Below are 21,303 nucleotides of genomic sequence, written 5' to 3'. Positions count from 1 at the left end.
CAGTCTATAGACAAAGGCCGTAGACTGAACAAATACCAAAATTCAGGATATTTCATCTATATATTTTTTTGTTTTGTTTTCCAAGTTCACAAAATCGTTTCACTTCTTTTTTTTCTTAACTTACTTTTTTGAAATTTACTTTACACTTTTTTTTTTACATTTCTAGTTTTTATTATTTTTTTCGGTTAAATAAAAACCAATCTTGTTTTAGTTTTTTGTCTACTTTCAGTTAACTATAAAAACCTTGGTTATTTTGATAGCAAAACAACATGGTTTTAACATAATTTTCCCTTTCTTTTTCAGTTAAATATAATAATAATACTAATATGTGATTTATTACTACTATATTTGTGATACTATATCTGTCTATCGAATCGCGTACTCGTCATGTATAAATCACAGGCATAGAAATAAACATTTGAAGCTGTGCAATGAACTTGTCAAAGCAGATGTGCAGCTGACATGGTGTAAGGGAACACTAAAAGTTAGGCTCTGACCGCACAAATGAAATAAAGACTCATTCTTCTAAAGTCAGACAAAGAGCACTCTAACGGTATCCCACATCTGCGAAATACAATCGCCGCGATGCTCCAAAAACGCGGAAGCATGCCTGGTTTGGCATCTGCTCAGAGCCATCTGTGGCCAATCCAAGCCCCTGAGCGCTCCGTGAACGCAGCTGAGTGCTGGTGACGGTTCTCGGGAGCAGCTTAGTCAGAAACAGGAGTGACCGCTAGCTTCATGACAGCCGCGCAGACATCAGTGAACTAGCGGGAGCGGAACATCTTTCGCAGGGAAGAAGGAGCGGGAGAGACAGAGGGAGAGCGAGGGGGCAGCTGGAAGGAAAGGGGGGGCGGCTACTGGACTTTGCTTTCCTCGCGTTTTAAACCGAGTAAACACTCGCATCGATTTCGGGCTAGCCTCTTTTGAAGACCTCGAAAACATAAGCTGGAAGGTTAGCTAGCCGCCGCCATCTCTTCTCAGTCGGAGCGACCGCCGTGTCTTCCACACCATGGGGAACGCTGCCACCGCCAAGAAGGGCAACGAGCTAGAGAGCGGTGAGTGCGAGCTGTCGTTTGAACTCAGCAGTGTTATTGTGTTGCGTTTAGTCATCTCAACAAGATGCCATGAAGCAGTCAGCTAGCCTGTTATAACTAAAAACTGTTTAAACTACCAGCCAGAGTAAAGCAAGGGAGGGCCGTCCGTCCGTCATCGCCCCCCGCACATTCCCACATTGCACCGACGCTGAAAGCACTCTCCGTTTAGCTAGAAAAATGAGCATGAAGGATTGTTTTTGTGGTTCTGCAAATATATATGTAGTTTTTAAAATAGTGGGGCTATTGAAGGTAGCTATAGCTCCAAGAAGACCCCAGGATTGTTGTGGTTTTTGGCATTCAGGGGGGTGGGGAAGGGGAGCCCTGGCAGTGTAAACAGACTATTAAAGCCTGTTAAGTAGCCAGGAAAGCAGTGCGTGTCTATTAATGGATCTCTATGGTCATTTCAAATGTTAAAAAGGCGGTTTGCATGCAAACTGGAGCACAAGAAAGCCTGGAAGAGCAGCTAGCCTGCTAACTTTAGCTTTAAGTGGTGGTGGTGGTAGTGGTGGGGGGGATTATCCCTCAGAAGGCCCCTGTCATTTCATTGCCTCTTGATGGTTGTAGCTTTCCAGGGCCTTCACACACTCACACACTCATCAGTGACTTGTATTTGTCTCATGTCAAAATCCCTGCTTAAATGAGTAAAAATCCTAAGCCTTAGCATCACCTCGCCACCTCTTTTGTTGTGTCATCTCGAGCTTTATAATGCTGTGGCTCTTGCTGCATATTTGACTGCAGGCTTCTTCTCAACAATAACAACAGCAGCTAGTTGTATGAAGACAGAAAGTTTTCACAGATGGTCTTAAATCTGTGGCAATAAACCGCAGGCTCTTGGGTAATTGTTAAATAAATAGACAGTAAATTTTATCTGAAGGCAGCGTAGGATTGTTCCTGCCCCGGGCTCTTCACTGCCACATTTTATTCTGGGCTGCATAAACAGCAGCATGACCAAATATGGTGAAGAAATGACAAATGCCCTCTTTCCATTCATAAAGCCTGGACCTGCTACCGTCTTCCCAGCATTAGGACCGCACGCTCCCCAGAAAGCACACTTTAATCATGTCACTCATTTGTTTAGAGTCCCATTGCTAATCTTACTGTGGTAAAGGTCCATAAGGGCTCACTTCTCACACTCAGTGTCATTGACTGGAGCAGCTTGTCATCAGACCTTCGTCAGAGGATAAGGGGTATTACAAGCTTTGAAAGGTTTGACGTAGCTCGGACTAGGCCAGTGTTACTTTGTGCTCATATGCTTTTATATGTGCAGCTGGTCATCACTGAGCATCCCCTTGCTCTTAATTAATAAAAAAAATCCTCCTGTATCTGGCTACAAACAAAAACACGCCCAGTGCATTTTCTTACTCTTAAAAAAAACAACACAAAACCGAGAACCATCTGTGTTGAGTTGTACACTGAGTTTGTTTAAGGTAATGCCACTTTATGATGCAGTGATTACGTTCCTCTGAGATTTATTGACCTGTAGAGAGACACCAGACAGGCCCGGTGCACAGTGCCAAGCAGACGTACTCAGGCAGACGGAGATGATCAGATCAGCTATATTATCTATACTGCCAAGCATTTCCGCTGAATGCAACTATGATCCCTAGATCCTGGGCCATAGCTAACTGTTAAACCCATTTAAGCTGACACTGTGCTCCGAGGGGCAGATTTGTCTGGAGTGTAGCCGCCCTGATAAGACGACCTGGTTACCCACAGAGCTGCACGTTACCTGTGTTTACTGTACATTGATGCAACGAGCTGGACCGGTTGGAAGAGCACCGACATGGTCACACTTGGACGGAGAGATTAAACACTTGCCATCATGACACCTGTTTTATTTCACAGTGCGCGTGTACTGTAGTGTAACTGGATAAGCCAACATAACTCAACCATGTCATGCTTGTGTGGAGTTTGGCATTGATCTCAGAAAGGGCTTGTCAACTGTGCTAACTTTACTCTATAGATACGCAGCATTGCAAAGAGTATTGAAGATTTAAACTGAACAGGCCTAAACCTCACAGTTTGTTTTTTTTTAACCCCCCGCACTGAATTAGAGTTGAGACAGTGTATTCCTCAAGTTTTTGGTATAATTTTTAGATGCTTCATTTATTTCTCCAACAAGCTGGATATTTTTTTCTTATGTATTTGCAGACCTTGGAATTGGAATTTATGCTTAGTTTGTGATGGGTTATTTAAGCAAGGGTAAAAATGTGTCATTTCTTTAACTTTGACCTCTGCAGTTTGGGGCATTATTTTCTTATTTTTAACAGATTAAAGTTTATAAAAGGTCATACTAGAGCTAAGAAAAGTAATTAAGAGAATAGATGATACAAGTTGGCAGCACTAGAATATGCAGTGAAACGAAATTTGGTTTTGCAGCTCCACAGATGTTTTAGTTAAAAGTATAAAAATGCATATAAATGGTAACAAAAAACACAAAACAATAACAATAATCACTCAGTGCTACAACAATATTGCACAGTGGTTCAGCAGGGTGAGTGATGTGGCATCTGCAACAGCATCTGCTGTGAAAATGTATAATGGATGATATACAGGCACTGTTAAATCCAAATAAAATCTGTATGCTATGACTTGCCAGTCAATATATCCAATGGAAACTGAAAAACTGTATTATTTTCCCTCATAAAAAATGCTTGTGTTTAACTTGATACCAACAGCACGCTTTAAAAAGTTTGTGAAGGAGGATGTTTACTGCTGTATTGTATCACCTCTTTGTTTTTACAGCCCACTGGAAGAGTTTGGGAACTAAGGAGACCGACTGCTGTTGTTTTGAAAGGGTGCTGGAAGTGACTCAGATAGCACGTCTGATTCTTAGAAACCAGAACCTCATTTGATAAAATCACTATACTCATGTTAAAGACAAAAAAATCCAAATGTCTTAGTGTCCATAGAGTTTATCAACAAAAAGTTATTGCTAAAAACCTTCAGTTCCAACATTGAGGTAGCCACTTATTACTGTACCATAGCTGTTCGTTTTTCAGTGGGGGTGAAAAAAGAAAGATGCTTTAAATAAAAAACATTTGTAGTTCAGATTAGATTTGTAATGTTTTTATCTTTGCTACAGAGGATTATCTTTTCAGGCTGATCTAGCATGCATGGCTGAATTTTTGATACACCTTTTTTAAAACACCATAGTAGGCCGTCAGTCTCTTCTTCGATTCCTCACGTGACTCTCGACTCTGTTTTCATTCCTGTTGCTTCTATTCACTACACATGCTTCATGTTTGTTGACGTGTTATACTTGTTTTTATGTACATGAACTCTATATTTCTCTCTGTCTTCTCTTCTCTATCACGTCATCCGTGTGGGTGATTGTTCCTGCAAAACCTTGGTGATCAATAGAGACCTTTGGTATGCTAAAGTCCTCCAAAGATGACCAGAATGGCAGAACAGAATTGGTCTTATTGTGAAAACTTGCTAGATGTGCTTGCTTTTTACTTTGTCCTGCTTTGAAAATAATTCAGTGTTTTTTGTTATCTGCATTCTCTCAATCTGGATATCTCCTGTCTGCTGTGTGTCCCATACATTGGTTTGTCTATGCTTACCATTTTATGCTGTGTTTGGTAGCCTTCCCACAAACTCCTTGTAAGTGATGCACAAGATGCTCAGAGAAACTTTTCCCTCTCATTTCTGAGTGCTGTGGTCCTCTTACCGTTTTTAGTAAGGCTACAAAATAACAGAGAACTGAGTGTCTTGGAATGCATCATTAGTCTGCTTGTTGTGGATGTTGCTGTCTTGTGTTTGTATTTTTTCCCCTCTTTAAACTAAAGTATGTGATACTTTTAATATACCGTTTTAATTCATATCCAGATGAGAGTTGATTGCCCGTATTGTTCTCCTCATTTGTTCCTTTCCCTTCTATAACAATGCCCTTTGTTCTTTTTGCCAAATATAACTTTTGTACTCATAAGCCAAGCTCTTTTGGCATAAAGAAGTGTGTTCTGACCGCCTGTCTGTGCTCTTTATCTTTTAGTTAAAGAGTTTCTAGCCAAAGCCAAAGAAGATTTCTTACGGAAATGGGAATGCCCACCACAGGTCAGAATCTCGAAAAGTTGAACTTGCTATTTAAAGACTTGGCACACGAAGCAGGCTAACACAATGTTGTTTCAACAGAGCACGACGTGCCTAGATGACTTTGACAGATTAAAGACGCTGGGTACCGGCTCGTTCGGTAGAGTCATGCTGGTGAAGCACAAAGGAACAGAGCAATACTTTGCCATGAAAATACTGGACAAGCAGAAGGTCAGTGGCAACACTGTCAAACAGACAGTAGTGATGACATGAGCGGTAACCACGCAGTGACGATAAAAGTGAGGTGGCGCTAAACACATCCAACAAATGGCTGCTAATCTTCTTAAAAAAATGACATTATAACCCGTTCTTGTTGTATTAAAAGGGTTACTGGGGGACACAAGTAAAATAAATTATAACTAAAAGCTGCCTTTGCTTTCAGTGTTCAGCCGCGTCTGTTGCTAATGTTTGTGAGATTTGCCCGGCAAGGTCATCTTATCTCTTTATCTGTCAGGTGGTGAAACTCAAGCAAATAGAACACACATTAAATGAGAAGAGGATATTACAGGCAGTGAGCTTCCCCTTTCTCGTCAAACTTGAGTACGCATTTAAGGTACAGTATGATTTTTGGCATTATGTAATTAAAATTCCTTTATTTGAGTCTCAGTAAAATTAAAGTGTGTTTTTTGGCCGCTCCCCTCTTGTTTTAGGACAACTCCAATTTGTACATGGTAATGGAGTATGTTCCTGGTGGTGAGATGTTCTCACACCTAAGACGAATTGGACGGTTCAGGTTAGTTTTCTTCTGCAGTCTCCTGCGGTTTTGATTCGTCATATAGATTTTCTGATAGTAGTCGCGCGTGTTTGTTTACGACTCTAAACAGAATTATCTCTGCTTCCCTTCCAGTGAACCACATGCGCGGTTTTATGCCGCCCAGATAGTGCTGACATTTGAATACCTCCATTCACTAGATCTCATATACAGAGATCTGAAACCTGAGAATCTTCTCATTGACCACCACGGCTACATTCAGGTGAGCTAGAACACAGATCAATACACCATTCTGCTGTGTTTTCTGTGTGTCCACACTCGCTGAATAAACAATGTGCTACTGACTTCCAGGTGACAGATTTTGGATTTGCTAAGCGGGTAAAAGGCAGGACATGGACGTTGTGTGGGACACCGGAGTACCTGGCTCCGGAAATCATACTCAGCAAAGTATGGACGTCATTTTGTAACTTTACTTTTTCATTACTTTTCTGCACGGCGTCAAAGCTTTTTTCTTACTTTAGTCAGTATTTGATTAATATTGAAAATCAGTGATGCCACACAGAAATGTTGAAGCAAAATAACATCAAGCTGCTGTTGTGTGACTACATAGGAAGAAAAGGTTTACAGCTTATCTTTTAAAAGGCTTTTCTGTAGGACTGCGACCAACTTCATCACCGGTTCCTTTCTAGACATGTAGGTGAGCTTTAAGTGCCCGCTGCGCCTCAGTGGAAGTGGACCCTACTGCCTGTGTAGATAAGAAGGGCACATTCTAACAACACAAAGCTTTTAGTTACAGGTGATACAGTAATAAAAACTCCTGGGCAACTTTAGGTACAGATCTCCATTTGGCTTCAGAACTGACTGAATTCTTCACTTTATATAGATTCTGTTCTCATAAAGGGATGGACATGGTCAGCAACAATACTCTGTGATGTTTAAACGATGCTCAATTGGTACTCAGAGGCTCAAAGTGTGCCAAGGAAATATTCCCCACGTCATTACGCTACCACCAGCAGCCTGATACAAGGCTGGATGAATCCATGCTTTCATGTTGTTTTCACTAAAACCTGACCAAATTTTGGAGCAGAAATCGAGACTCATCAGACCAGGCAACATTTTTCCATCTGCTATTATTCAGTTTTGGTGAACCGGTGTGATTTATAGCCTCAGTTTCTTGTTCTTAGCTGACAGGAGTGGCACCAGGTGTCCTCTTCTGCTGTTATAGCCAATCTGCTTCAAGGTTCAGTGAGTTTTGAATGCAGTTGCTGTTGATTTCTCATTCCCTTCTGGCCTTTGGCATCAACAAGACATTTTTACACAGAGAACTGCTGCTTTCTGCATAGTTTCCCTTTGTCAAACCATTCTCTGTAAACGCTAGAGTTGGTTGTGTGGGATAATCCCAGTAGATCAGTTTCTCAAATCCTCAGACCAGCCTGCCTGGCACCAACAACTATATTACGGTCTAAGTCACTTAAAACGCCCTTCTTTCCCATTCTGATGCTCAGTTTGAACTTCAGTAGGTTGTCCTGACCGTGCATAAATGAATTGAGATGTGCAGTATGATTGGGTGATTAAACATTTGCGTTAATGAACAGTTTTGACTGAGCACGTTTATGAGTACCGTTTCATTTCTGCTAATGGATGCTTGTAAAGCCTAAACACTGGTCTGTAGATGAGTCATATTTTACAAAAGTTTCTATGACAAAAAATAAAAATCATCATTAAAAGAAAAGGACTGTAGCAGGAATTTATCTAGAGAGGGAAAAGAATTGTCTGTGCTTGCTATACAAATGTCTTATTTCTATATACAAAGTTCCAGTTTTCTAACTGCAGGTCAGAGTAAAATTAGTGGTGAAATACAGATTCTTACAATGCAACTAACCAAAGCTCCTCGGTGTTATTATCCAAGTGGAGCTGCGGGAGCCATTTGGAAGTTTTCTCAAGTGATAAATTATAATGAGAAAGTCTTAAATGTCTTAAAAACAGCCTACTTTTTCTCCAATTATATACTATAAGTATTTTTCTTCTTGTGTGTTTTCTGTTATATTAACATGTGTTATGTTCGTTTTAGGGCTATAACAAAGCTGTGGATTGGTGGGCCCTTGGAGTCCTCATCTATGAAATGGCAGCTGGCTACCCTCCTTTCTTTGCAGATCAGCCTATTCAGATCTATGAGAAGATTGTGTCTGGAAAGGTAAGAAGCTGCTTCTTTTGGAAATGCCAACATGATGGCATGAGGAGCAACAGCCATGCATGATAGCTAAGTTAAATTAAATGTGCACGACTGCTTTAACTACTAGAAATGAAATCCTAACACTTGCGGTCTTTTCAGGTTCGGTTCCCGTCCCACTTCAGCTCCGATTTAAAGGACCTGTTGAGAAACCTGCTGCAGGTGGATCTGACCAAACGCTACGGCAACTTGAAGAATGGAGTCAATGACATCAAGGGACACAAATGGTTCGCCACAACAGACTGGATCGCAATCTATGAGAGAAAGGCAAGATACCAAACACACATTAAAGTGACACCATACAGAATTGGCTCGTAGAGTTAATTATATATTGATTTACACACATATATATTTATTTTCTAGAAAGTTTCTAAATACTCTTCAATCAGTTTTACTACACGGTCCTTTCTGATTGTCGTTACTTAGCTGTTGCATGCACAGTATTTACTTAATATATTTATTTCATTTTTTTAACTGGCCAGTAAAAAGGTGTGGGGTTTTTTCACTTGGAAATCACCCAGCTTCACTGCAGATGGTGCCACATGCCAGTTTGCAGGCGTGACAGTGGTAATGGACTGTTTGGATAAATCTAATTAGTTATTTAGCTTGGGCTTAAATCTTATTGACTTCCTTTAGTTTAGCTTAGTATGCAAGCATTATGTTTTTGTTTTTTTACTTTATTTTTGCACTCTTCTACCTGTGATTTGTTATAAGATGAAAATAAGCAGCGTTCTCTGTTTAAGTTAGTCCAGTAAAACTCCAGAGCAGTTCCTCATGAGCAGAGCTGCTTCCTGGGGTTTTGTGACATGAAAGCAAGATAAAGAGCTACAAAAAGGAAGAGAAGCTGTTTTGTATTTACAGTGAAGTTGGAGCCTTTTCTTTGTGGACAGAAATTCAGTTGCTTTGCCTTTAGTATATTGCTGTATGACAGTGTTAGAATGTAATATCTTGGGCCAGTCACTGTGTAGTCTCACTGTAAGTTGGCGAGCGCCCATGCTGAGATTTTATGAAGACAATGTCTCAGTCCCAGTGAACAAATATCCTTTTGAATATTCTAGTCCAGCTCGTATAAGCATATTTTGTTATTTTTGCAGAGGTCGTTTCTTCTCTTTGATCATTTTGTTTTAATATGTGTTTTCATGATTTAATAATTATGGAAAAAAGTAGACATCTGACTATGACCAAATGATCAGATTAATTGTATAGCATTTGTTTCTGGATCCTGGCTAATGTCACATGCTTCTGCGTGTAAGGTTATTCTCTGACATGTAGTAAATCCAGAGCAGAGGGAGTTGAACTGGCAACTCTGAAAAAATGCCACAGTTTTTGTCTTTAAGATATACACGTTGTGTTGTACTGAGTGCATCATTGAAAGTAGTGTTCAGTAAGTGATGTATTAAAGCATTACAGATGCAACTCTGCTGTTTGAGAAAATCGTCCAATCACAGTTTGTCTTTAGTCTCAGTTATGTGCATTATGTATTTGAATAAGCTGCAATCATATGACTCATGTTAAATAATGGGTAAAATTAATGTACAAACACAGTACAAAGAGCGAGTTAAAAGAAAGTTAAATATAGATTATATAAATGATTATATTAATTTTATCAAAGATAACGCTTTGTCCGAAGAGGTCAATTTACAGTGTTTGCCAGATGGCTAATTTGACTGTTGTCCACAAGCCGGATGCAAACAAACAAAAAAATAAATAAAACATAAACACTGAATGACTTAAATTCAGCGCATCATTTAGAAGAAAAATAAATATTAATAAAAATTAAAGTAGAACTTTACGCATAGTTGAGTCAGCGAGGCACGGCACCCACTTTTAGCTTTTGTAAAATTCCTGTTAATTAAAACATCTTTGCAGACAAATATTTCAGTGACCTAAGTCCGTCTCCTAGAAGCAAAATGTGAAGTTTTTCACTCCAGTACCAGGGATATGAATGAAGCTTGGAGTACCAAGTGCCCGACAACTCTGAGATCATTTGCCATTTCCCCTGCAACGTTTTGCATACAGGGCAGGTATTGCCACTTTGGAAAAATAATTGCGCTGGGGATAACGGCTCTTTTGTCCCCGTATGTTGATCATTTTCCAGAAGCCTGCATTACTTACCCTGTTTTTTTTTTTAACTCACATATCTTTGGTTAAATTAATGTGGCTACTTTTGTGATTTCAGCGTGTCTTTGTGAGCCAGACGTATATGCATACCCAGGCTTATTTTTACAAACGTCTGAGTTGATGTTGGAAAATTCTTGCTAGCAGCCATTGCGTTGTTTTTCCTTAGCCTTCATGCATTAATTATCCTGCAGTTTGTGATGTGTTTTCAATAAGGTACTTGTGCTGCTTTGCAGCACAGACACAATATGACTTGGCTGACGTTGCTTGCCCTACATCCAAAGTATTTCCAAACTATGAATGATGATCCGCTTCTAGGGACAAGCTCCACGTCGTGCTGCGCCAGACATTTAAATTTTGTTTCGATGGTCTGTTATCTGGAGTATATCACCCCAGTCAAGTGCTTTCAGGAAATGTGATGCTGAACAGTTATGGGAAGCCAAACTCTCAAATGATTGAGATTAAAATTTGAGTCATTGTGCAGCCCTAGTTAAAATGTAACTATACAAAATCCTGTTAAATTAGAGGGGACAAAGATGAAAGTACAAGCGATACCAGAGGTACCCATTAACCTGTAACATATTTGATACATACAGTTTTTCATCATCATTGTGATTCTGCTGTTTTGTTTTTCCTCCCATAAAACCTAAATAAATTGGACAATACATTTTTAAACGATAAATTTCAAAAATTGTCAGAAGATTTGATGAACAAATTATCTGAATGATTTCATGGTTAGGGCTTTAAAGGTTTAACTCTTTGTTATGCATCAGCTGGTTTGTAAAGGGTATGTCTGATTATTTATGAAGGCACAAGTGTCTATATCTATATCTGAAGCATCTCTTCAGATCAGATGCTTTGAGGATGATTTTTAAGATGGGATTAAGATGTCTAATCAAAGGATTCATGCTTTTGTGCTTTGTTCTACTCAGGATGTGAATAAAGTAGTTTTAGGAATGAAAAGCAGACTTGAGAGGGAAATTTAGATGTGTGTGCTCTCGTATCTGCACACCTGGTGAATTGTTACACAAACTGCAGAGTTGCCAGTTTTTGTTAAGTTATTAAAAACTGCCTCCATTGTAGAGGAAGAGGCTTCACCAGCTATCTGACAAGCACATCGTTTAAGTTGACAGCATTTGGGGTTTGCCAGGACAACAAATGCTGTCTACATTCACTGTAATACAATACAGTCTTGCCTGCTCTACTGACAAGCCAGTGTAGGCATAAATATAATATAATCCCACCCAGTAAAACAAGTCTTTCTGTTCTTCTGCAGGTTGAAGCTCCATTCATACCAAAGTGTAGAGGCCCGGGGGACACCAGCAACTTCGACGACTACGAGGAGGAGGAAATCCGCGTTTCTTTAACGGAAAAATGCGCGAAGGAGTTTGCAGAGTTTTAGGACGTGAGAACATGGATATATCAGGGAAAATAAGGGGATCTTTGCACTCTTCTGAAGACTTGGGATGGAGCAGAGACCATCTTTTTCAGATCTACTACATAGTCCCTTCATTCCACAAGGCTGAATGAGGTCGCCATGATCCTTGGGTGCCGATAACCTGTCACCGTCACGTACACCTGCATATTAAAGCAGACACATCACTTTTCTCTTTCTTTTTGTTTTTGTACTTATCCATTTTTTTTTTTTACTTTGAAGCAGTTAGTCTTGGATGTTGTTATCCCCTATAAAAATGTGATATTTTTCAATTTATGAGGAAAAACTGACAGTGGCCAATAATGATACACACATTGTGGGTTGTAGGGATTCCCCTCCAGTTGTCAGCAATGTAAATTAAGAGTGTGCATCACATTTAGATTTTGTCTTAGGTGCAAATCTGTCCAGACATTTGACAACTTTGACTGTTTAAAGGATGACCAAATGGGAAAACGCTAGGTGACACAAGAAGAGAGGTCCTTTCCATTCTTTGCTTTAAGCCTTAGAGAGCCAAATCCTTAGATGAGCCCCCCTCACCCCCATGTTCACTGTCTCCTTTGTATCGTGACCCAGGCACAGCAAGCCATGCAGAAAAGGACAAACCTTGTTACATTAGTAAAAATGTAAAATCCACTTGTTTGTTTGATCTGTTTGGGTCCGCTAGTTACATGTAAAGTTTGATATGTTACAATATTTTGTCGCTGTGTCAAACATTATAGTCATATTGTCCCCATCGGGCCTGCTTATAAAGACCCTCATTACATGTCTGTGGAACAACGTGACCTTGGTAAAAGGGAGTAAAGAGAAATCCTTTTAGGGTTTTAACTTTTATGTAAAGCTGAGAGGGTCAGTGTGAATAGTGTTGCAGCTCCGCGCCTCAACATTTAGTGAATCTTTAAAAAAAAAAAAGTATAATGTACTCAATGAAAGATGTTTTAAAATCTTTGAACAGGAATGCATAAAAGAAAGGATATTTACCATATTCTCCCTGTTATCGCCCCAAAGAGATTTCTTTATTTCATTCTTGTCAAAGAATGTAGATTTGCAACTTATAGGTATGCATATTTGAAAGCTTGATTTCAGTTTTCCTCACAATACACTGGCTAAAATGAAGACTGCTCCTTTGTATCACATGTAACCCTGTTATTGTTAAGCTCATTACATCATACGTATATGCATTGTTTCATATATGTTTTTATTTATACACATTAGAGATGCTAATAAATTTTATTTTTAAAAGTGTTGGAATTTTCTTGCACCCTTTCTTCCATCGTGGTTTGCGGATCCTACTGTGTGATCTGGGTAGTATCAAAAGTCCAGAGGCCTCAAGAGAAGATATTTTATTTTAGACGTTTTAAGCAAGTTTGTATCACAGTGAGCACTATGGATTCCTGATTTGGCATCTTGGTATGAACAGCTTAATTACACATAACTTGAATACAGGTGAATACATGTTAGCTTTTTAGAAGTGGGCTGGGGCTTTTTCCATGTGACTAAGGGGTAAAAGATTTGGTGCTACCTGGACAGATCAGTAGTCTGTTAAAGAGCTCACACAAAGACGCATTCAGCCATTACATCTATGGTCAATTTAAAATCACAAGTTAACCAATGCACGTGAGGAAGCTGGAGAGAAACCACACAAGCATAATGGAAACGTGAACTCATCAGAGAAAGGCCCTATCTAGCTGGTGGTTTAAACCCAGGACCTTATTGCTGTGAGCCAGCAGTGCTAACCACTATATTTCTGTATTTATTGTAACTGACAACCCATCACTACATATTTGGACCACAACACTGTATATAAAAGATGACCATAGCCACCAGTTACGTGAAACCAGAGTATTAAACACAATGAAAACGGTTTATTGTGGATACTAACTCTGCTTCTCATGGTTTCCGCTCTGGCTGTTTTTCTTTTCCGGAAGTTGTCGTTCGGTTTGGACCTATGGTGTTGCCGTATTTCTATTAGGTACTCGGCGTATGGGTAATGTAGTGTAGCAGGAGACACGTGGGACGCCGCGTTTCCGTTCATTCGAAGTTTACGGAAACATGGCGGGCCTGGAACTGCTGTCTGACCAAGGATACCGTTTAGATGGAAGAAAAGCCACCGAGCTGCGGAAGCTTCAGGCCCGTATGGGTGTGTTCACTCAGGCCGACGGCTCTGCGTATTTAGAGCAGGGGAACACCAAAGCTCTGGCCGTGGTGTACGGTCCCCACGAAGTAAGTGCCGCGGATGGAGGGGAGGGTTAGTGGGGATAAACAATAAAATGCATTTGATTATGGTCATCACACCAGTGACATAAAGTCGCCACGTTTTGATATAATATAGTGTAAATACCTGAGAAAGGGGAGTTTTCAGCGAGATCTTTTGCTTGTAGCAGTACTTGCACAGTGTAGTATCATTATTAAATTATTGCTCAAAGCAGACCAGATGTGTAGGAAGTTTTATTTAAGGCTCAACAGCATGAAGTATTAATTGAAATCAAAGTTATGATAACATATACATTCTCTAGACACTTGATTGGGTACACCTTGGCCCATGGTATGAATTCAACAACACTTTTCCACTTGAGTTTTTTAGTCCATATTGAGATAATAGCATCACACAGTGGCTGCTGATTTGTTGGTTGCACATCCATAATATTAAGCTCCTGTTATGCCTTTGGAATGAGAAATGGTGATTGTAGAGGTCATTTGAGAATATTCAAGAAACCTATTTGAGGTGTGTGATGTGGGGTGTTATCCTGCTGGAAGCAAACATCACAAGATGTGATCATAAAGGGATGGACACAGTCAGCAACAATAATCAGGTTGACTGTGTGCAAATGATACGTTTATATTCCAAGTATATTTGCGTTAACAAGCCGTCGAACAAGTGCACCAAAAAAAGTGTCCAGTTGGTGTATATTGCAGCATTTCTTTATGTTCAGCGCAGTTAACATTGTCCCAGTGTTTAAGCACAGTAACGTCCAGTCCAAGCTGTACATCAGTTCTTACGTGTCGTTTTCCTTCAGATGCGAGGTTCCCGAAGTCGGACTCTTCATGATCGAGCAGTTATCAACTGTCAGTATAGCATGGCCACGTTCAGCACAGCGGAGAGGAAGAGACGACCACACGGAGACCGCAAATCCACTGAGATGAGCCTCCACCTGAAGCAGACGTTTGAGGCTGCTGTGATGACCCAGCTGTACCCTCGCTCTCAAATTGATATCTATGTCAAGGTTCGTGTTGGACTGACACTTAATCTGGTGAGAGGTATTATAGGTATTACAGATTTTTTTAATTGTAATCACAAACACGTTTCCATCGTCTTCCAACAGATTCTGCAGTCAGACGGAGGGAATTACAGCGTGTGCGTGAATGCTGCCACACTGGCAGTGATTGACGCTGGCATCCCTATGCGGGACTATGTGTGTGCCTGCACTGTAGGGTTTGTGGATGAGACTCCCCTCGCTGACCTGTGCTATGCGGAGGAAAATGGAGGCGTGAGCTCATTGGCTTTAGCGCTTCTGCCCCGAGGTGGACAGATCGCTCTGCTGCAGATGGATGCCAGACTGCATCAGGATCACCTTGAGACTCTGATTGAAGCTGCAATGACTGCTTGTAAAGGTGTGAGCAAAGTGCTGGATGAGGTGGTGAGGCAGCATCTTCAAGAAGCCTCGGTGCTCACTGGAGAGTGACGTGGGACGGCGGCAGGAACATGTGGACTCCGAGTGCAGCTTGAAAGTGTTATTGGACTTATTATAACACAATAGTGTTATTGGACTAAATATTTACAAATGATATTAACGTTTAATTCATTTATATCAGTCACTGAATACTTTTGTATGTATGTGATAAATGTAATAATAAATATTTTAGTCATGCATCATTTCCTTATTGGTTGTTTATTTGTGAGTGAGGTATTCAAACTTGTCTACTTATATGACGTCTGCTCCTGCAGCTTCACCTCTCCACCTGCCTCCCTGCCATTGAAACATGTATCCTCTCTTGTTTCTACTGACCTTCTCTCCAGGACACACCTCCATCACTCCCGGTTATCTTCCCCACCTGCTCCCTACTCTCTACGATGGAAGCTTGTTTGTCCAACTCAAAATTTTTGAGATTTTAACCCTTTCTGGTTACTATCTCAAAAGTTTAAGTTAATGTTCTACATTTTATAGCAATAAATAATAATTTAAAAAACTGTTCTAAACTAAATACACGAGTAAAGTCACTCTGTATTAAGGTAAGCTAAATGAAAACTACGAGCTTTAAGCATTTAAGAAAAATTTTAAGGGAAGTTTTAAACATGTACCTTAAAATAACGATGAAACGGGTTATTCATCCAGTATTTTCAATATTTCTTTGTGTCGTTTTATTTTGTTTTACTTTATTTTATTTTAACTTGCTTGAGCGGAAGTCGGTGCGCCGCGGTAATGTTCCCGCAGAAACAAGGAAATCGAAAACGTCTAGCATCGGCTTCTGCGATAAAGCCCCACCTCTGAAGGTGGATGTGACCAGTGGACACAGGTGGGTTTTTTATATATATATTCTGCAAAATAATAAAAAAATTTTTGTTAAAGCTCTTTAAAAAAAAAAAAAAAAAAAGCTTTTTCAGCGTATAGCGAGTTTAAACATTTACCACTCAGCGAAACCGTCCTGCTTGCTTGCTAGCTCGCTGCACCAGGCTAACCCCAGCTGTCAGTAGATGCTCTGACAATGGATCCCAGGAAGCAATTTCTCAGCTCGATATAAAGGCGTGATTACCGCAGCGTCGAATGGTCATAAATGTCTTCATATCGATGTGTATTCCTCAGCGGTAGTTATCCTTACGGATTGTTAACAGATCATATTTAAATTGTCTGTGTGTTTCCTTCAGGATCCGCCAGTAAATCCAGGCTTTGGAGTAACGTTACAGCTGAAAATATGGGGCTGCTATCTGACCCAAACAGAAGACGGGCTTTGATCAGTATGCTGACTCGCCTCAATGCCCCAATCTGGTGAGTTTTAGTCAGTGTGAAACGTCTGCCTACTTTCGTTTAGCTCTCTCTCTCTCTCTATTAATATTACTTCTGTCTTGTTTTAGTGTGGTCTGCTACTTTGCCGGTGTGGCTTGGTTCATGGGTTTGGCCTTTGAGCCGTTCACTCTGCGGACATACATGTCAGAGAATGCCATGGGCTCTACCATGGTGGAGGAGCGCTTTCCAGCTGGGGAGAGAGCGTTGGCCACCGGGAGGGAGTTTGCAGCCCATAAGAAGAAAGTTGGGTAAGGTTTACTATAGACTTGTGCTTGTGGGTCTTCATGCAGTTTGTTCCTAGTTTTTTGTTGTTATTTGAAACTCAAGTCTCGGTAGAAGTCTGATCGTTTTTACAGTAATCTTGTTTGACTATTTGCGTCTCTGCAGTGGGATGCCAGTGGACTGGCTCGTGAAGAATATGCAGGATCGAGGACTGGAAGTGTTTACTCAGAGCTTCTCTCGCACACTACCCTTCCCTGATGAAAACAAAGAGAGATATGTGAGTTTATCGTGGAAAACTGATTTTGTTCTCAGCAAGAGACAGACTGGTTTTTGCATAATCTTTATGAATATTTAATGACTTATCCTTTGGTGCTGTCTCCTCTTCTTGGCAGATTGTAAAAGGCACAAATGTATATGGTATCCTTCGAGCTCCTAGAGCTCCACGGACTGAAGCCCTGGTGCTGAGTGCTCCCTGCAGCCCAGGTGATAGCAACAACCAGGCTGTGGGACTGCTTCTCGGCTTGGCTCAGTACTTCAGAAGTGAGTACAGCACCCATTCCCCTCTCCTTCTCCACAATTTGAATGATGCTGTTTGCTTTTCTTGGTTTAATGAATGTTGTTTTTTTAATAGATCAGATTTACTGGGCCAAGGACATCATCTTCCTTGTCAATGAGCATGATTTGATTGGTATGCAGGCCTGGTTGGAGGGCTACCATCACACCAACACTACAGGTGATCAAACACGTGTATCTAGTTACAGTACAGTAAAATAAAGGAATGAGATGTATAACTAAGTTAACTTTACTGTTGAAATGGTTCATCCAGGTATGTCGTGGTCTCCATTACAAGGCCGTGGTGGATCAATCCAGGCAGCACTGTCCCTGGAGCTTAGCAGTGATGTCATCACCAGTTTGGACCTGGTACTGGAAGGTCTCAATGGCCAGTTACCCAACCTGGACTTAGCAAACCTCTTCTATGCCTTCTGTCAGAAGATAGGAGTTCTTTGCACCATCCAGGGCAAGGTAAAGGCTTATAAACAGACGCACTCTGCTCTGTGTGTGGTTAGCAGAGTGCTAAGACTATGTGTTGAAGAGTCGTTATGTAGCTTTTCTTTGTGGATGTGTTTACAGCTGCAAAGGAACGATTGGGATAGCGTGTCGGGGTACAGCCACACAGTCCAGACCATGATGCTAATGGTGATGAAGCAGGCCAGTGGGCGGCCCTGGGGAGACCACGGCCTGTTTCTGCGCTACCACATCGAAGCTGCAACCATCAAGGGTGTCAACAGCTTCCGGCAGTACAAGACTGACGCCACTACCATCGGCAGGTCAGAGATGGTGTATACTGATTTTGTTTATATTTAAGGCTTTTATGTTCTGCTTGTAATTTGACACTTTTATGATCTTTTTTTTTTTGTCTAAATGAATGTCCTGCAGGCTGCTGGAAGGAATGTATCGTAAGCTGAATAACCTCCTGGAGCGCCTGCACCAGTCCTACTTCTTCTACCTCATGCCGTCACTCTCTCACTTTGTCTCTATTGGATACTACATGCCAGCCTTCGGCCTGCTCGCCGTTATTCTGCTGCTTCGTGTATCCTGAAATAAAAATGAAATGAAATGTATAAAAGAAACCTAATAACAGCTGAGAGCAGGGTGGGAACAAATTCAACCTTCAGAGTTTTTTCCTTGACTGTAATACAGGCGTTAGACTTGTGGGTTCAACTCAATACTCCACCATCGACAACAGAGGATGGAGTTGCTGACATTGATCAGGTTAGACACACGTGCTACGACAAACTCATCAAAACTGAACCTGAACTTTGCTGGCTTAAGTCTGGTTAATCAACACTTTAATAAAAATCTGCTTCCTCCCAGCAGTCCAGTCCAGGAGTGCTGTCGGTGTTGACTCCTCTGGTGATCAGCCACCTGACAGGAGTTGCTCTGTACGCGCTGCCGATCCGTTTTCAGGAGACTGCTGTTGAACATTTTCCTGTGTCTGAGACCGAGGCTGTGGTCCTGACAGCAATTGCTATTTACACAGCAGGCCTGGCTTTGCCACATAACACACACAGGTACTACATAATGTGTGTGTGCGTGTGTGTGAATTGATTTTTCTTGTAAGCCTTCATTGGTAATTTTATTAGATACACCTGTCCTACTGCTTGTTAACACAAATATTTAATCAGTCAGTCAGATGATAGTAAGAAGTGCTTTGTCTGAGTATTTCACAAACTGCCCACACAACCATCTCTAGGGTTTACAGAGAATGGTCAGAAAAAGAGAGAAGAATATCCAGTGAGCGGCAGTTCCTGATGTCAGAGTAGAGTGACTCGAGGAGGGCGAAACATTAATGTACAAACTATGAAACTGAGTTTTCAGTATGAGCACAAATTCAAATCATTTAGGGTTCTCACACTGAGTTATGTATGCATCAGTGCACACACTTAAGCGACCAGAAACCGCAGAAAGTCAGTAGCACTTGGTAACTTTAAGTTAAAAAAGGTGACGGCGACTTAAAATTTGTGGGGCCCGAATGAGTCAATCAACTAAAGTGAGCTTCCTGTGTGGATTACCCCTCAAAGTTCAGTACATAAACTTAAATTGTAAACATGTCAAAACATAAATTTTAGTTGATTATGAGACAATGGCTAACTTGACGCGGGAGATTAAGTGAGCTGTTGTGTTGTTTGTTGCAGACTGCTGTCGGGGGAGGGCACGGAGCAGGGCTGGAGAGTGCTGAAGCTCGTCGCGGTGCTGTATCTGGCTGTGCTGCTGGGCTGCACTGCCCTCATCAACTTCTCCTTAGGCTTCATTCTGGCTCTCACCCTGGTGCCGTTAGCTGCCTTTGTCACACCCCACGTTCCAAAGTAAACACCCGCACAGACACTTTGGCCTTCATAGCCCTCTATCACCATACAGAACTAAAACTGTGTTCTGCTCTTTTTCTCTCTCCAGGGTTTTGTCAGCGTTCATCTTGGTCATCCTCAGCCCAGCTTGCACGCTCCTGTTTTCAGTCTTTTTCTTTCAAGAGCTGCAAGAAATGCCTGTCAGTTTCCAAGATGGCTGGTTGCTGTATCTATCAGTCATTTCACAGGGGATCCTGGACCACTCTCTGTACGGATCTCTAGTCTACCCACTCATAGCCTTGCTGGTTTATCCATGCTGGCTGCTTTTCTGGAACATCCTCTTCTGGAAGTAGCCCACAGGTCCACTGAAGAGTCTCGTGAGTGCGACCGCCCTCCAAAATGTTCTCAGGTTTGTCATTGCTGGGTGAATGTGAAGAATTATCAGTTGAATCCACTGGAGAGGAAAAAACAATGTACTGTAGTTGCCTTGGAAAAGACGCAGCAACTCCAACTCCATGTTTGGACATTTGGTTATTACGTTTACTCGAAGTATTTCAGTCTTTTAAACATCAGAGGCATTTCTGAGTCACCAAAACTATTTGAAAGTGGGCAAAATGAACTGATTTCTACTTAACATCAGTCTCAGAATTATACAGTATAGGTGCATGAAGGGGATGAGTTTTTCCCAATAACTATAAAAGTCACGGTTGGGTTGATTTGTGTAAAAAGAGATTTTGATTAAAGACTTTTTGGGGGATTTCTTCTAAAGGTTTTTTTGGGGGGATACATAAAGAATAATACTGTGCTGTTTTCTCTCTTTTTGTTTTAATCATACAGGATGCTAACCATTGACTCGGTACCAACATATAAAACAGTGATATAATGGTAGAAACCATTTTGGCTGTCTGCCTCTTTTTAAAATGTTTGTCTGCATTGGAACAAGCCATCACTACATCTAATATTTTTATACTTGTTGAAACTTTGGTTTGTGTTTATTTCATATTTATGGCTGCCAAAAATAAAATACATTTTGACACCTTCCTGTATTATCACTGCACATACGTACAGCTTATTTACTACGGCAACGTAAATACATAAAAACGTTCCATTAGGACAGGGGTGTTCACGAATTTTATATCATTTACTGTGTCACAGAATTATTTAACATCGTAATCTGTAATATAATAAACATGGATGAAAAATAGATTTTTTTCAATGTTGAAAAACACTAAAAAGATTGAAATGACCTGTTGGCACAGATTAAGAGGACTTTCACAAAGTCCTTCCCTGTACAAACATCAGAGAACAGTCAAAGACAAAATACCCAGTGAGGTGCAGTTCTCTGGTTAAACATGCCTGCTTGATGCTAGAGGTTGGAGAAGAATGACCACACTGCTTCAAGATGATAGGAAAGGAACAGACACAGAAATAACATTACAGCCAAGGTATGCAGAAGAGCAGCGGTCCTCAACCACAGGGCCGGTCCGTGAGTCGTTTGGTAGCAGGCCGCGAAAGTTGAGTGTGAAATTTATGGTTTTCAGGGTTTTTCTGTTT

The 21,303-nt window shown here is 40.9% G+C and overlaps 3 protein-coding genes across 5 annotated transcripts; all 3 read left to right on the top strand.

Moving 5' to 3' along the window:
- The first annotated feature begins 568 nt into the window (after window positions 1-568).
- Window positions 569-12,923, top strand: prkacbb (protein kinase, cAMP-dependent, catalytic, beta b). Its single transcript, XM_031737759.2, is given in 11 exon segments — window positions 569-1,055; window positions 5,089-5,150; window positions 5,229-5,357; window positions 5,641-5,739; window positions 5,837-5,919; window positions 6,034-6,160; window positions 6,250-6,345; window positions 7,970-8,092; window positions 8,231-8,395; window positions 11,523-11,628; window positions 11,631-12,923. Coding segments are annotated over 11 exon segments (1,182 nt in total). The 5' UTR covers window positions 569-1,009; the 3' UTR covers window positions 11,777-12,923.
- Window positions 12,924-13,665: 742 nt separating this feature from the next.
- Window positions 13,666-15,554, top strand: exosc4 (exosome component 4). The gene is made up of 3 exons (XM_031737796.2): window positions 13,666-13,901; window positions 14,696-14,902; window positions 15,002-15,554. Exons 1-3 carry the CDS (start codon window positions 13,731-13,733, stop codon window positions 15,359-15,361), a joined length of 738 nt encoding a protein of 245 aa, XP_031593656.1. The 5' UTR covers window positions 13,666-13,730; the 3' UTR covers window positions 15,362-15,554.
- Window positions 15,555-16,077: 523 nt separating this feature from the next.
- gpaa1 (glycosylphosphatidylinositol anchor attachment 1) lies at window positions 16,078-20,788 on the top strand. Of its 3 annotated transcripts, none has more exons than XM_031737809.2 (13): window positions 16,078-16,193; window positions 16,543-16,663; window positions 16,750-16,929; window positions 17,069-17,180; window positions 17,296-17,443; window positions 17,535-17,636; window positions 17,730-17,926; window positions 18,035-18,231; window positions 18,341-18,494; window positions 18,605-18,676; window positions 18,782-18,975; window positions 19,600-19,770; window positions 19,859-20,788. In XM_031737809.2, exons 2-13 carry the CDS (start codon window positions 16,590-16,592, stop codon window positions 20,100-20,102), a joined length of 1,845 nt encoding a protein of 614 aa, XP_031593669.1. In that variant the 5' UTR covers window positions 16,078-16,193; window positions 16,543-16,589; the 3' UTR covers window positions 20,103-20,788. The 3 variants fall into 3 exon arrangements, with proteins under 3 accessions (XP_031593669.1, XP_031593667.1, XP_031593668.1); XM_031737807.2 differs by having other exon boundaries at window positions 18,779-18,975; XM_031737808.2 differs by lacking the exon at window positions 16,078-16,193 and adding an exon at window positions 16,279-16,444 and having other exon boundaries at window positions 18,779-18,975.
- The last annotated feature ends 515 nt before the right edge of the window (window positions 20,789-21,303 follow it).

The sequence above is a fragment of the Oreochromis aureus genome, linkage group 18, assembly GCF_013358895.1.
Source record: "Oreochromis aureus strain Israel breed Guangdong linkage group 18, ZZ_aureus, whole genome shotgun sequence".
Taxonomy (NCBI): Eukaryota; Metazoa; Chordata; class Actinopteri; order Cichliformes; family Cichlidae; genus Oreochromis; species Oreochromis aureus.
This window is presented reverse-complemented; position numbering and strand designations above follow the sequence as displayed.